This window comes from Electrophorus electricus, chromosome 25, assembly GCF_041902795.1.
Source record: "Electrophorus electricus isolate QZ-2024a chromosome 25, ASM4190279v1, whole genome shotgun sequence".
Taxonomy (NCBI): domain Eukaryota; kingdom Metazoa; phylum Chordata; class Actinopteri; order Gymnotiformes; family Gymnotidae; genus Electrophorus; species Electrophorus electricus.
Window position 1 is genome coordinate 5,388,531 of NC_137521.1, and position 16,014 is coordinate 5,404,544.

At 44.8% G+C, this 16,014-nt stretch overlaps 1 protein-coding gene and 1 long non-coding RNA gene across 6 annotated transcripts in view; one reads left to right on the forward strand and one right to left on the reverse strand.

The window, feature by feature from the left end:
- Positions 1-2,761: 2,761 nt before the first annotated feature.
- Positions 2,762-10,780, reverse strand: LOC118240681 (uncharacterized). Its single transcript, XR_004775552.2, has 2 exons — positions 3,877-10,780; positions 2,762-3,765 (listed from the first exon to the last, which is right to left on the reverse strand). It is a non-coding gene; the product is annotated as an uncharacterized LOC118240681 (long non-coding RNA).
- The window catches only part of slc20a2 (solute carrier family 20 member 2), a 28,590-nt gene continuing 15,791 nt past the window's right edge, over positions 3,216-16,014 (forward strand). Inside the window, exons 1-2 of one of the 5 annotated variants that reach the window (XM_035521949.2) lie at positions 3,216-3,526; positions 15,419-16,011. In XM_035521949.2, coding sequence (XP_035377842.1) covers positions 15,723-16,011 — 289 coding nt within the window. In that variant the 5' untranslated portion in view covers positions 3,216-3,526; positions 15,419-15,722. The other 4 variants (XM_081707821.1, XM_035521946.2, XM_035521947.2 and 1 more) reach the window with 4 other exon arrangements.

A 16,014-nucleotide genomic window follows, 5' to 3' on the forward strand; every position in this document is an offset into this window, starting at 1 on the left:
TCTCTCTCTAGAGTGCATAGGACCCATCACACTTGGTTGACACTCGGTATGATCAGCTATGGCTTCCATCTAAGTACCTTCCTCAGAAAGAGGCAAGGCAGGAGTCGCGACCCCACGATGTTAGACGTATCCAGACCTTCACAGTTGGGCACAGCTTAGAGTCCAGTGACGGCATTAGCTATATCTCAATACTTATACACGCTTCTCCACGTTAGGGACAATGACATGCTTGCTGTTGTTTTGGTCGCAGAACTTTCCACACAGTCCATCTGCACTCTTAGTACAAGCCTTCTGGGTACAAGCCTTCTGGGTATCCCTGACGGTGCTCAGCTACGGCTGGTGTTTTTCAGGAGAGACAGAATTCCCCATTTATCTGGTCTTTTGTGGCAGAACAAAAACAAGATATCATCTTATCAGGTCTAAGCTGCAGATGAGAGGCTTTCTAGTAAACACAGAGGAAGCAATATCTTTTCAGAGTGATTAGGCTGATCTAAGAATATGGCTTGACTACACACTGATGCACAGCATTTAGGTTTCTTTATAACTATTTTGATCTTCTTGAAAAATGAAGTACACTGGGGAGGCCAACCCTATGCTGGGAGATCTACTGCCCCACAGAGGTTAATTCCAGTGTGTCTTTAACACACCTAGCTCTGATATTTAGTTGATCATCAAAATCTTGACCAAGGTTGACAAGATGTGTTAGACTAGCTCCAAGTCTAAACTCTACACTGAACGAATCAAATATATGATCCCTTATATATACTATCTACGATCATTTCGATCAATTTTATGTCGCCCCCTTGTGGAGATTTTTCATTACTGTTTAACTGCAAAGTGGCTCTCAAAGAACGGTGCTTAAAGCTGCGAACTTTATTCTAAAATAAGGATAATACGGTGGGGTCTGTGAGATTTCAGAAATTGTTTCACTGAACTCTGAACAACCTGACACTTAAATTTTTATTTATTGCTCTTGTTTTTTGTTTTTTTTTTCCTGTTGCATATGGTGTTTGTAAAAGTACTGAAAAGCCACAAAGCACAGTTCCCTTACACCATATGTATAATTGGGTTACTATTTGCCTGGTCAATATGGTCAGTTTTTAAATTCGATATAATTTAGAGTAATAGAAAGAATTCAGGGTACAACACTGAACAGTAATTAACAATTGTCAAATTAATCTTGGTACTTGACTCGTAATTGTAAGGTTGCCAGTTCTAGCCCCACCACCACCAAGTTACCACTGTTGGGCCACTGAGCAAGGTCATTAACCCTCAATTGCTCAAGTGTATTCAGACATAATTGTAAGTTGCTTTGCATAAAAGCTTCAGCTAAATGCCCCAAATGTAAATAGGAGATGTAGATACATCTTAAAATGTTACAAACGAAGAAAAGAATCAGATTGTTGTCCGAGTGATTACAATGCAATGCTTTGTGTGCAAACCTTTTCAGTTGCGGGAAAAAGCAGACATCTAGCATCAACAAATGGGAAACGTGAGCGAAGTGCGACATCTAGAGAGAACACAGCAACCTCATTGGTCGGAGGTGGGACTTACAGTGAAATACTCATTGCTGATTGGACAAGAGGTAGGGTCCTCATGACCTCTTATGAACTTCTGATGAACATATTTCGACAGCTATCCGTGTCCACTGCGCTGTACCATCTCTTGAGTATACAGGATGAGGTGTAACCTTTCCTGTAGCATGAAAGGAAAATGGCTTTCACATCAGCAATACCTGGAGGATCACCAATGAGATGAAATGCTGCAAAGAAGTGCATCTTGGCTTGGATAACTGTACACATAAAGCACTTTTATTGTATGTTTACATAAACATTGAGTTATATTAGTACCAGACACAATGTTGTGATGCTTTCTTTTCCAGTTCATGGTTGTAAATCAGTCACTAGTCTCTATTAGCAAGCCACTGAAAATACCTCTAAAATATGCACAGTAAAATCACCAGAGGTATTGCACTATTTAAAACAATAAAACTGACTTAAAATACACAAAGCAGGTCCTCTTTTTCTCTTTACCTCTACTCCCAAAGACCTAACTAGTGGTCTCCTGATCACAAGTCATAATAATCGCCTTGATAATAGCTGACAGTTGCTTATGTTGCAGCTCAGGGCTTGTTGCAGGTAGAGGAATGTGTTGACCAGTGCTTGTTAGATATAGTTCAGACAGATTGCTTTTTTTTTTTTTTTTTGCTTATTTGAGGAGCAGAGGTATGAGTAGCTCACATCTCTACTCCTAAAATAAGCAGTTAAAAAAAATTATTTAATATACACCCACCAGCCACTCAAACACCTCTTATATTAGAAAGAGTTTGTAGTCTATAGTCAGTAGGTTGTTGTGGAGATTGTGTTCACACACCTAAGTGGTCAGTTTCTGATCAAAGGAGTGACGTTGATGGGATATTTTTGGGTGGTGGACCACTCTCAACTGACACGTGTGAAAATGCAGCAACACTGCTGTGTGACAAACTTGTACCAGCTCAACATCTACAGTCATGCCACTACCATGTCATCTAGGCAGCTGACAAATTCTACATACCAAGAGTTGGGCTACACTCTGTTCTTGTACACTTACAAGGCCATGCGTACCCAATAAAGAGGGCCGTAAATGTAGGTACAGGGAGTTTTTCATAAAGATGGTTAGCTTTCATCACCTTAAAAATAAGATGAAAATTATCACAGAGAAATGTAGCTGATGGCTGTATATCAGTAGGTATGTTTAGCAGGTTAGAATAAAACAAAATTAGGCAAATGAAATCCTTTTTAATCGCATAAAAATAACATTTCCAAAAGTACGGAGAAAAAAACAACTGAACTTCTAAATGACCTCGTTAATTTAGGTTCTGAATATTCGTATATATGTTTAAAATCATAATCAGTGATTACGAGTGTAAATCAGCCCATGTATGATGTGTATTTGTAAACGTGAGCCCACGGTGGGTACATGCGGACGTCTGTAATGTTACATAACACGCAATGTCGGACACGGTCAGATTTAGGCCTACAGTAATGTGTCCACGTACACCAGTTCATCACGGCCAAGACGCCAAGTGGGACCAGTGTGTTTAACATTACCAGTACACGAATCACGTAAAAAAACAATGTAATCCTTGAACAAAAATGACAAGTTTACAGTGTAATATTCGAAAGCTGCAATATGGGGGGGGGACCGACACGTTGCTACATAACAAGGGTAAGAACTGGCTGTAGCTGCTACAAAACTTCCCACCCGTCCATAACAATAGTTTATATCCCCATTTCCCAAGCGTTAAGGCACGCAGCCGCGTCGCTTCCACTCCGCATTCCCGTCCGTAGACGGTGCAGCTCCAGCCCACCGCTCCCATAAGCGCCCGGATGCGAAGAAGGCAGCAGCGGGCAGGACAACATGGTCGCTTGACTGAGGGCTATGGTAGAGGAGCCTGCTGGAATCTCGCCGCCTCGGACGACGCCAGCTTCCCCGTCGAAGTTTCCTGGCAGCCGGGCTTCCCTTTTCGGACTCATTTCCCACACGTGTAAGTAAGCCGCGCTTTGTGGACTTCGCTGGTGTTTAAATAGCCAAGACCAGCTCGCCAAACATGTCGTTGTGTCCAGCCGTGTGAGAGGTAGCCGAGGCTTGTTTCAACGTGACAGCGTTTCGTTCAGATACCGTAGTTACTTTAACGTGATATACATCGTTAACAACGGAGCCCGTAAGAAGGGGAAATGGTGATTTCGTCGTGTCCGAGTAACCAGTGCGATTTCCAAGGTATTTCTGATGGGAAGTGACAATTATGTAAGAGCCTGTCCCCGTGCAGTAAGTGAGCGTTTACCAAAATCAGGTGCATGCATATATATAAATATAAAGATATAAATTACACGATACCGTTTCTACCGGAGCTGACCGGGTGTCGGTACTTTTATTTGATTCATCGATATCCTGGAGTTGTTAAAATAAAATGAATAACATAAAATAAAAATAACGCCGTCGTTCGGCTCTACGCGTTTAAGGACCAATTCGGTCTGAACAAAGCCGACGTGCGTGTCGACTTTGTTTCCAGTTTCTACCCCGATGGACGTGATGGAGGTGTCGGTGAAATGATTGTAGCTTGTCGTGATTTTAAGAGAGGACGCACGAGTGATCTGCACGTAGACATTATAGGGGTAAAATTTACCCCTGAAGTTGCATTTCAAAGGTTGCGCCAAAACCGTTTCGCTACCACGATAAAATGCATTGCCAACCACGTTTAATGTGTGTCTCGAGCGTGCCACGATCGCTGTCGTTGACTCGTACAAGAGCCCACGCGGAAGACGACATCGTCTTCTGTGGCGCTCACGCGCAGTCACAAGACTACACGCAAAAGGTTTGGGGGATTAACGTTGGCTCGCTCATTAAATCCTATGAGGACCACGTGGCTGGTTGCGCGCCTCCTCCTTCATGCTTCATGATGCCATGCTCATCCTCTGTGTGCACATACCTGAGTGCAGAATCTGGAAGTCCACTTAGCGTGGCATGGCCCACGCTTTGATGGCAGGTCTTGGCACGAACATAAAGAGGCCGACAGCAGGCTCAGTTTAAACCCCTTTTATTTGCACTTTCTCAGCCCATGAAAACAACAACAACAACAACAACAACAACAAAAACGAATGGCTTCACCAGATTTTATGTGAACTTAACAGAAGCTGTTAACGTTGATCAAAGCCCTCGCGCGGCTTGTGCGTGGGGTTGATGGCAGTTAAAAGGTTGGGATGGTCTGGCGGTGACTTATACTTCCAATAAAGGATGAGAGAAAGTTTTCCACAAAATGGCGAGTGATTCATCAGGCACGCTTCCTGTTGCTTTAGTCTCAGTCCTTTCCCCTCAGACTCCCTCTGGGCTCTGAATGCCAGCTCTCCCACCAAAGCTCACTGCGTATCCCTGACAACACTCGTCTCCGAGGCTGGCTCCTCAAGTGGGGGGGAAAGCTGCCCATTTGGCTGGCCTTTCGCTACACCACAGGAACAGTATATCTTTGATGTGTCTGAGGAGTTAAGATAAAGAGAGGCTGTTGTTCAGCTTTGTCTTGGGGCATAATACCGGAAAAATGAACAGAAATGGTCGTAGTTTGTAGTGGTCTGAAGTGAATCGATTATAATTGCCGACTTGTTTTTTTCTTTTTCGTCTTCTTTAAATGGCCACAGTAAGTGAGATATTTTGGTTTGTAAATTAAGAGGATAAAATGATAGAATTGACCCTAAATAAAGAAAATCCCATAAAAGGAAGAGGGGATATGACTTCATTCTTTCTCATGACTAACAAGCCAGAGGAAGTACAGATAGATGCATAATGAATGGAAGTCTATCCATCGGACAATAATTCTTTAATATGTGTTTTTCTGCTTAGTGTTGCATGCGTATTAAGGCTATTTGAATGACCTTGAATAATTGTTTTTCCTGTTGCATGTTCATTGTTCATACTGTGTGCGTAATTCAGTGTTGTTTTCATACGTAGACATAATGTTTTGTATTTGGAAGAAAAAAGTGTCCAAGGGACAATCCCATGTTGTTCTGCGTTAGGGTGTGTGTGTTGGGGGGGGGGGGGGGGGGGTGTATATGGCACTATTTGCTAGTGTATTTCTCTTAACCTTGGTGAGACTATTCTTGGCTCATTAGATTTGCAGATTTACAGCCATCTTGGTAAATCTCAGGAGTTCTCTTGCTTCAGTAAGGTTTGGTTTGACAGTTGGAGAACAGATTAAGTGTTCACGTGCCATACATAAATTTGATTGCCACTGCTGTTTTGAGCAGCTGGGAACAGAGAAGCCGCACGATATGCGGGTAATGGGATAAACGGCTGGCCAGGGGTTGGGCGTGGAGGGGTGTGTGTGTGTGTGTGTGTGTGTGTGTGTGTGTGTGTGTGTGCGCGCGCGTGTGTGTGAGCTTATTGTCTTATTGTTGAAATGCCCTTCTGTAAGTCAATTTGAGCTAAAAGAAACTAGTGTCCCTCAGTCCATACTAACTAATTTGTAATTATCGGTGTTGATCATGCTATTCTGGCGATTTTCTGTGACCAGCAGTTAGTGGTTTTCAGTGAGCCCTAATATAAGATAAGGCAGGCTGTTCCTGAGTTTGGTGAACTTCACTGTGATAAAGGCCGAACGTTCCCGGAGGAGCTAAAAAACTGGCTGGAACCTGGCAGGTGCCTGCAGAGCAAGGATCCTCGGGATGCACGTCTTTTTCCTATATCACCACCTCGGAGGGAGAATGGAAGGAGGTTACCCTTAAATAGAAGCTCTTATGTTCTTTGCGCACAGTATAGGTTGACTGTCCTCTGAAAAAACCCGTTTTAAAGCCTGTTAAACAATAGTGGAGCCACTGTGAAAAGTCTTGTCTAAGGGACATGAAAGAAATGCAGCATGCAGTGTTAATAGAATCCCATATCTCGGAACGCTATCAAACGGCGTACTTTTAATGACCGTGGCCTCTGTGTAAAGCCTTTCCTCCCTGTTCCCGCTGTTTATGTCTCCTGCCGTGAAGCATGGGTGGCAATACTGGAAGTGATATTTTCTTTAGAGTTCTCCATTGCTTAAAATGCCTAGGTACTTGTTACTTTTACTTTGCATGTCACAATAACCCCACCGAGTGTGAAGCTCCCTTCTAAGTATAGCGAATTGCTAGGATTAGTCCATGGCTTGATTAGACCAGGGGCGATAGGTGGGAATAAGGGTGTGTGTGTGTGTGTGTGTGTGTCTGGGTGTGTATGAAACCATGAACAGGGACAGCTGGCCAGGCTTTCCTCTGGAAGCCTCTGACAGAACTATTTCCAGCCCCTTTGGGCCACGCTGCCACTCGGGGTAGATAACACCCTGCAAGCACTGTAACGGCAGCCACTGGCCAACATTTGAAACCACTCATGGGTGATTGGTGAGGAATGTTGTAAAATAAAACGTGAACCGTAGCCAAAAAAAAAAAAGTACCATTAATTTATACCTGCCCCAATTGTTTTATTTAATCCTAAGAGTGACGCCTTTATGTTTGAGATGCGCTGGCTTCAGCAGGTTTACCGGAAAATGGAGCACAATGCCCCACTGGGGAGCAGGATTCAGTATTCCCTAAGGAAATCCAAGAGGCGTTAGTGATCCCAAATAGCCAATGAATCAATTCCCCATGTAGTCCTCATCCAGCGGCGTTAAGCGGAGGATGCGTGATGACACAGACATTTTTGGTTTGTGGTGCAATAAAGCCTTTAATATTGCTGCCCTGGAGAAGGGAGAGAACCGAGGGCCTGAGGTTACATGTCTAAGTTCTGCATATCACTTCCCTGTTAACACCGTTTTACGGTGCTGTGCGCAGACGCGCTTCATGCGTTTTCGTCCGTTTCTCTTAAGCATTATAACAAACGTATTAATGTGTTGGTAATAGATATAACTCCCCTTGACAGGTGAATATACTTCTGATTATACATGATCTCTTCCAGTAGTACTGTTCTGTCGCTCACACACACACACACACGTACGTTGCTATGAACTGTTGAAAGTGGAATCCATCATGTTAAGTCTCATTGCCAAAAGTGGGGGCGGTGGTGGTGCTTGTTAGCCAAAGCAATTAACCCGCTGAAGGTTCTGAACATGGGAGTTTAGCCTCGGATGCCGTGGGCTGTGCTGTTTGTCATTTTCCGTTCCAGTGTCGGTTGGTCTTAGTGGCTTTGTTGGACCTAACTGAAACTGACCCCACTACTAAGTCCCGGAATTGTTGACTCACCTCTACTGGCTTAGGGGGTCCAACTTGTGTGTTGTGTGCTGAACCCCACGAACTGATCGGTACCATCCCATAATTCCTGCAGTGTGGCAGGAGTGTGGGAGCCTAATCTGTCACATTTAAGCTTTCATACTGCTTACGATATGTGGGCCGCTTGTAGAATCTTTATCTGAAAATATACATGTTGCACACATACAATCAGGCTGTAGAGAGTGGAGTCAGCAAAGAAAAGAAATGATATCTGCTTACACCCTTCGCTTGCTGATCGACACAGCAAGTTCTCCGGTCTCTGTTTTGAGTAACACGCTTCACAGGAACCCGTGACTGCTCATATGACAGGGACACCTGTTTTAGATGTGACTATGCTTAGCTAAAATGAGGGTGTGCAACACTGCCCCTGAAACACGTTGTTTGTTGTTGTTTTTTTTTTGCCATGAGAAATGGTTTGTTTGTCTCCAAGTGCTGGAGGTTTAAGGGGTAGTGTAGTTGTCTTTGTTGCTCCTCACGTGTTAATGTCTGGGCTGTGAAAGTGTGGCCTACGTAGACAAAGGCTCTGACGATCACGAGATCTGCCTTTTGTAACCCTTCACCAAACCATGTGAGGCCTGTAGCTGAGCCAGTCAACCTCCCTACGCCATATTTGGTCCCACAGCTTTGTATCAGTACAACTGTTGGATCAAAGCTCAGGGCTTCTTGGGTTGTGATTTATAGCTGTATTTGGTGTGACAGTTGAACCCTGTGACCTGATACTGCTTTGGAGAGTTTTGGGATAACAGGACCCTCCAAACCTTCTTTGTCCGGCTTCTCCTGACCGTCCCGCCCAGGGCGTCAGCATGGCAGACGTGACACCGAATCTCACGTGGTAGCATCCCACGGGCTGTCGCTACCCTGACAGATGTGTCAGGACGTCTGGCCGGGTCACCACGGGCAACAGCTGTGACGCTGGCCGGGGGGCCCAGTTTCGGGAGGCTTGGTTATTTCAGGAAGAACGCGAGACGTGTGAATGACGAACAGCTTTGCCAACCTCACTCCAGCTACCTCCTGACGTGGTTCGGATAGCCCGTGGTCTGCAGCAGGAATGAGGGGAGACCGGTTTGCAACCTGGCGGCTGTTTTGGTTTGGAGAGTTTGACAAAGGAGAGGTGGTCTGTGAAGGAGGGGGCCACATGACGAGATCATCCTCATGAAAGGAACAATTGTCCCGGGTACCGAGAGGGAGTGAGCGATGGAGGAATGTGCTAATTCGAGTCAGAAGAAATGGGTCTGTTTTCAGAAGTTTCATGTCTGTGGTTGACACGCCACACCTGCGGTTTACTTCTGTTTTGCCCTTTCATGTCTTTAAAAGGATCGTTATGCTGCCGTTTTTCTGCTCCCCATATTTAATTTCTCACAAACAATGCCGCCGGGTTGCTAATCTGATTGTGTTGTGCCGCGAGAGTTCAGAGCTTATTCATAATGGTGACGGGTTGTATGCCAAAGAAATGTTCCGTCCTTTGAGTTGAGAGGAAATCCCAGTATTCTGGCGTCCTCAAGGGATCAGGCATTTCATAAAGGGCATAATGATTTCTGTTGTTATTGTTCTAGAACAATGCATTGTAGAGGGCACACGATCTGCATCATAGGGATGTCAGCACTCTAAACACTATCCAGTGTCCTTGGTGTGCATACATGCCTTTCCTGGTGTGCGGATTTGCATTCACCAACCCCTCTTGCAAGCCACCCACCATCATTGGCTTACTAACCCACATCATCGTTCCTTCCTGGGCAGAACAATCCAATCAGAGGTGCCGCCTTCCTTAAATGGCTCGTGATTGGCTGGCCTGTTTCTGATGATGACGCTTTCATTTAGGAGGCAGTCTAGACTGCAGTGACAGGCATTTCATGAGGAGGGAGCTGCAGTATCTCGCACCACGTCTAACTCTCCGACCAGACGGTTTTCTGTTCTTTCTCTCAAAGTGCTCCCCCCCCCCCCCTTTCCGCCGAACGGTTTGTTGCGGATTGACCGGTCATTCCGATTCTGTCTCTCCTTGCCATGAGTACATCACATGATGCCATTTTCTTCTTCCTTCGCCATTCGTGTTTTAATTTCACATCCACGCACTCAAGCTGTCATCTTCTTAGTTATTTTCTTTTGACGCCCTCCCTCCCACCCAGAAAACCCCCAAACCCTAAAGAGCTTCTGATTCCTGTATAGTGATGGTGAGTAGTGCAGCTCAGAGTGTACTGTGCTCGGTATGACGTACGAAAGTCTGCCTCCCTACCTCCTACACTCTTCTCTTCTCTTATCCGACCCCCCGCCTCTCGCAACAGGTTCTGATGTCTTTCTGCATGCAAGGGCAAAATATGGGAAGCAAAACTTGCGCGCGAGTGCATCCCTGCATGTGATATTATGGACAGTCTGAGTTAAAAGAGAAAATGGCTTAAAAAATAGTGTGTACAATTTTCAGGTTATCAAGCCCAAATACATGACCTTAAACAATTATGGGGAATTAACATAATCATATCTGGCTTTGCTTTGCTTATTTATTCATTTTTATCCTGAGCCAATTGTCCAGTGTGTTTTCTTTTGTTATTGAAATGTTCTGAGGTGGGCAGTGGGCGTTAAATGACAAACTGTTAATTAAACATGATTGTCGGTGTTCCTTTAATCTGCCCAAAGCAGCGCGGTACGTAATGTGTTGCTGTGCTCGGAATGGAGTGGAGTGTGGAAGAGGGTGAAATGTGCAAGCATGTGTGTGCTTGTTTACCACTCAACTAAGGAATCTGTAGAAGCCTTGTGACTCTCTGCAGTTGTGTAGACGTAGACGTAATGCAGTCCCTTCCTTTCTCACCCCATTTTTCCCAATCCAAGATTAGTTCTTTCCTAAATCCCAGCTTTAATTCATTCCAGAACTAGGTTTAATTCATGTCCAGGAATCTGGCCCCATACGGTCCTGCATGTCCTCTGACACAGGCGTTACGGGTCTTTTATCCCCGTGGTCACCTCTAATTGAAGCACACCTCATGTTACTTTGTAATGGACATGAGCTTTGTTAGGTTAGTGACATTTTCAGGTTTTCCAACAACATATGACACTTCGTAGCTTTGAATGCTTTCCTGTTTTTGGCATTCCGAGGGACTCTTTCCTGTGCAGTGCTTTGGCAAAGATACGCAGAGGGTTCTTGGAAAGCTTTGCGTGAGCCAAACGCAGGTGTCTCCGTGTGTCAGAAGGTTGGTGGTTGCAGTCTTGTAAGAATGACACCCTTGTGGTTCATTGTCGGTGCCCAGTGGCACCTGGCACAGGACTGGTGAGTGGCTATATAGGGTGCACTGGCTACTGTTCACACTGGCTCCACTAGGCGCACACCAGCTGCAGCCTCTGTTCCTTGTTAGCTTTTATACATGTACTCGGAGTGGTTGACGAAGTTAATGTAGGTGTGTCATTCATTGAAACATGGGACCTTAAGTCAGATATTAAGTATTTTAATGTGGCTAGAAATATTTTGGCAGTAGCCTGTAAATTTAGCCATGAGATTTGTTTAAAGTTTTATTTAATCTTCAACTAATACTACCATAAGTATGCTCAGGGACCATGTAGTACCTGGTGTGAGAGCTTTGATTCTAACTGAATAACTTTTTAGAGTTGAAAGTTCAACATGGACTTGAAACTGGCCTGAAACTCCAGTATTCGGGATTTTACTTTGTATTATTCTAATCACAATTCTGTTTTTACATCTTTTTCTGGTTTTAAGGCAACAAAACCTATTGGCCAGTGTAGCCCAGACTATAACACCCTTTCATCAGTTGGCCTTTGAAACCTTCGCCTGTGTGTAAACTGTAAAGAACTTGTACAAGATATAAAGACCCCCCACCCCCATGCCTGGACAGCTTAGATGGTAGGAGGCTGCATATATGGCCCTGCTTCACTAGGCTTATCGCTGCTACATTCCCCACATTTGCTATATCACTAGTAGACATTATTAATGCCATGTTGCTGTTGATGTTCTCCTAGTAGATCCATGCTTAACATTATAGAGCTTGCTTAATGGAAGCCTTTTAAAAGTTTAGTACACTTAATTAGGTTGATACTAATGTTATTTTTAACTGTGTGACTTCAGAATCACCTGAGAGCATTAAAATCCTGTGTACTTGTCTTGGGATATTCTTATGGAAACATTATGGTTCACCTGACTACTAATGTGAAAATGCAACATCCAACCAGCCAATGACAACACACTGTTGCCACATCAAACTCCACAGTGCATTTACGTCTACTTCCTAAAATGTATAAAAACAAATTTAAGTTTATAAACCTGTTGTTGATTGAAATGTGTAATGCATTATGCCCATTGGATACTGTAGTACAATGTCTTCTAAGACCTGGCATTTCCTTGTGATGGTGCTATTGTTGACGAACCCGTTTGTGTGTCAAGGCGTTGTGGACTAAACTGAATAGGCTGCTTGTGACTCACAGCTATTCTGTGCGCTGCATTGTCTCTTTGTGGTGGAGCTGTGCTGGATGTGAAAACAGTCCAAAGCTCTCCCCTGACGCCATCAAAGCCCGTTAGGCGTCAGAAAGGCAACGGGGCATGTGAAGTTGGTACAGCAGGTTCTGTTCACCTGACTCAAGCATGAAACGTGGATTAATGCCTAAAGATTGTATTAGTGTGGCTGGTACGCTATTTACGTCTAACGTTTGACCAAATGGCTCAGGGGTTTGGAATTAACTACAGTAACTCACCAAGTTGATGAGGAAAAATAGGTGATTTGTTCCTGCACCAGTTTACATATCTCACTGTTAGGATGGGATTCGTGTATTACCAAGGAAAGAAAAGAATCCCTGCACCTACTGAATTTGTACACTGAGTTTGTAAGTTAAGAGGAGTTTTCTCTCAATGTTGTGAGGAGAGTTGGTCTCTCACACAGGCAGTTAAAAAGGCCGACTGAAATATAAAAAAATGCAAAGCCAACCATACTAAATAACACCAAAATCAAAGGTGCACGTTAAGGTAAGAACGAACACGAGTAGGAAATGTTGGTTTTATTGGACTTTTTTGCACTTTAGTTCATTACCTTTGATTTTGGTCTTATGTAATATTTGTTTCTGAATTTTGTATACTTTTGTCTTTTTTTTTTTTTTTTCTTTTTTTTTTTGCATTTTTTAAAAAACATTTGTATGCTGTCAGCTTTGGATGGTTTTGTTTTTTGCCCATGCACGCAGTGTGGAGGTTCTTCTGCCCTTTCAGTATTAACATAACGCTGATGTACTGAAGCATTGGCAGATCAGCCAGGTGCACCACGATCTCGGCCACGCAGTGTTCGGGGACTCTCCCCGGGGCCCTCCAGCCCTGTAATGTTGCCTATAATTATGGACTCCTGTTAGCGTAGCTCTCACATTGCTGCTAGGGTTGGGTTGTATTAGAATATAGCAGCGTGCTAACATTACCTGCTAGAATGCAAGCATGCCTCGCCGTGCCCACGGGGGTGTATTTGACACGGGAGTTGCGTTCTAAGGATTCTTTTCCATGAATGTTTGTATTTATGAAAGGTTCCTTGGCTTCATTTTCTTAGGAAGAAGGTTCCGTGTGATCCAGGTCACATACAGTGGCCTGCTTCCTTTGCCAACTCAGGACAGAACGCTGTCCAAGGGAAAACGCACAACCCGAGTCGGATCCTTGACCATTTGAAGGCATTAAAGCGGCTTCAGGTTGTTTAGGTGCTGCGTGAAAAGGTGGGTCTTTAGTCTGGGCCTTTAGTTTGAAGAGAGCAAGAGACTGTGACGTACAGACGGGTAGTGGGAGTTGATTCCAGCGTCCGGGTGCTGCAGAAAACGGTCTCCACGCCTGACTTCCCGTAGTTCACGTCGTGCAAGCACAGCCGTTAAGGGTGCGAGACGTGGTGCACATCGAGGCACAGGCAGGAGGGAGCAGGATCACGTTTGGCTTTGTAGGTGAGCGTCAGGGTTTTGCATCTGATGCAGGCATTTACAGGAAGCCTGTGGGGGTGTGAGAAACGTAGACACTTGGGCAAGACCTGGCGTTTTATAAAAACAAGCGATTAAATATTTTCAGCAGTAAACTCTGAGGTAGGCCCAAACATTTTTAGTGCTCTGCCTGTTTGACAGCGCCAAGCCTGGGAAACATACTGTTCTGTGAAGTACGTGCGACTGGAACTCCTACTGAGAAGTGCTGATGACTGGCATGTTCTCGTTTAAGGAGGGTCGTATCCAGCTGCAATATTTAGGTTCTCAAAGGCCAGTGGTGATGCTTTAAAGATAGGAAAAAAAATAAAGAAAGTGTAATGACCATTTTGGGCATATGGTAGGTGTGGGTAACCACTGATGACCAATGATGGCCACATCCAGAATTATAACGTGTGAGACTATTATCATTTTGAGGTACATTCAGTTAAGAAATACCCCCCCCCCCCCTTTTTTTTTTTTTTTATAGCCACTTTGTACGTGAACTGCTGCATATCAGCGGGAGAGTGGAATTCTGGGGGAAAAAACAAAACCTGGTATTGATTCATGTTTATTTGCCCAGCTGTTATTGATTTTAAAGTTATCAAGATGGACATGAACATACTGCTACAGTTATTAATTGTTTCACCTTTCAGCCGTTCATGCTAACGGGCACTTTATTTTTGTTCTAACGACAGCAATGTAAAGTCAGTGGGCATTGGGTTTGGTTCAGTACCAAAATATTGACATCCTTCTTCGAGACGGTCACTATTTAGTAGATCACAGTAGAACTTTTTCATTCGCAAGTACTCCAGCATTCTTAGCCAGACTGTTTGGTCTTTTTTTATAATCTTTTCATGTGCTGTTTTAAAAATGATATATTATTATATAGTTAATTAAATGCAGTCTTTTCTGTACATTTCTAACTAACCATTGATTAGACTGCTTGTACAAAGGGAATGGTTAAATAAAGGTGAGGCTGTTAAAAAAAGATGTGACATAGTAATGGTATACGATGGAAAGAAGCAGAAGGATTTAAATCATCGCGGTATTCATCAGCCCAAAGCTGCGAAATACCACACAGCCTGCCTGCTGTGTGCCATCGGTCCTTTCCACCAACGCGATCAGATTCCACACAGCACACAGTTGTCCATTAGTACAGCGCTTGTGCTCCAGTGCCTCTTACCCAAGAAAAGTCTGCAGAATGCAGTAGGAGAACAGGCTGGCGTGGGGACTGGCACTCTGCCGCCTTACTTAGGCACGGCCTGACGCACCGCTGGTGGCTGCATCGGACACCGAACCTGAAGCCCTGGTAAGACGCCAGTCGCATTTTGAAGCCAAGTCTGTGTGAATTCGGTCCACTACTTCTCCAGCCTCGTTTGGCAGGCTGACGTCACCTGAAGAGATTAAAGCTGTTTGTGGAAACAGACTTGCGAACATTTGGAGCTGAACGCCTTCAAAATTGTGTTTGTGAATGGCTTGCTCAAAATCGGGTGTAATTGTTCCTTATGCGTAGGTTGTCGTTTAAATTTCTTTCTGCCCCTTGCTGAAGTTAAGCCCCCCCCTCCCCACCTGTTTCTCCAACTGGGCTTCGCTGCCGTCTCTCGTCTGGGTAATAACACGGTCTCACGCGCAAAAGGGAATATGCCCTGTAATTACATCTAACTCCCTGTCGCTCACTCCCTGTCTTTGCCTCGCTCACTCTCTCTCTCTCTCTCTCTCTTTCTCTCTGTCTCCTTCTCTTGTTTTGACAGCTGAAGACTTCTCGGTGGACAGGACACGCAGAGGGCCAAACAATGGAATGCTCTCTCCTGCCTGCCTCAGACATGGCTTCAGAGACTGAGGTTAAACTTCTCAGTTAGCAACTTGCCCCCCCCCCCCCCTCCACCTCCCCAGAACACACTCAGCCAGGGAATCAAGAACGACAAGCAGCAGAGAAAGGGAAAGGGACCAGCTTGCTTCCTCAAACGCACAGCACCTCGCTTTTCTTCAATTTGGACCTCTTGGGGTTATTTCTTTTCTTTATTTGAATTTGCGTCTTTGAGAGCGGCCGACGCGATGGATCTGGGGCCGTACCTGTGGATGGTCATCATTGGCTTCATCATCGCCTTCATCCTGGCGTTCTCGGTGGGAGCCAATGACGTCGCGAACTCGTTCGGCACGGCGGTGGGCTCGGGGGTGGTGACGTTGCGCCAGGCCTGCATCCTGGCCTCCATTTTTGAAACCCTGGGCTCCATGCTCCTCGGGGCCAAAGTGGGCGAGACCATCCGGAAGGGGATTATAGACGTCAACCTGTACAACGACACCGTGCCCGTGCTGATGGCAGGAGAGGTCAGCGCAATGGTTGGTG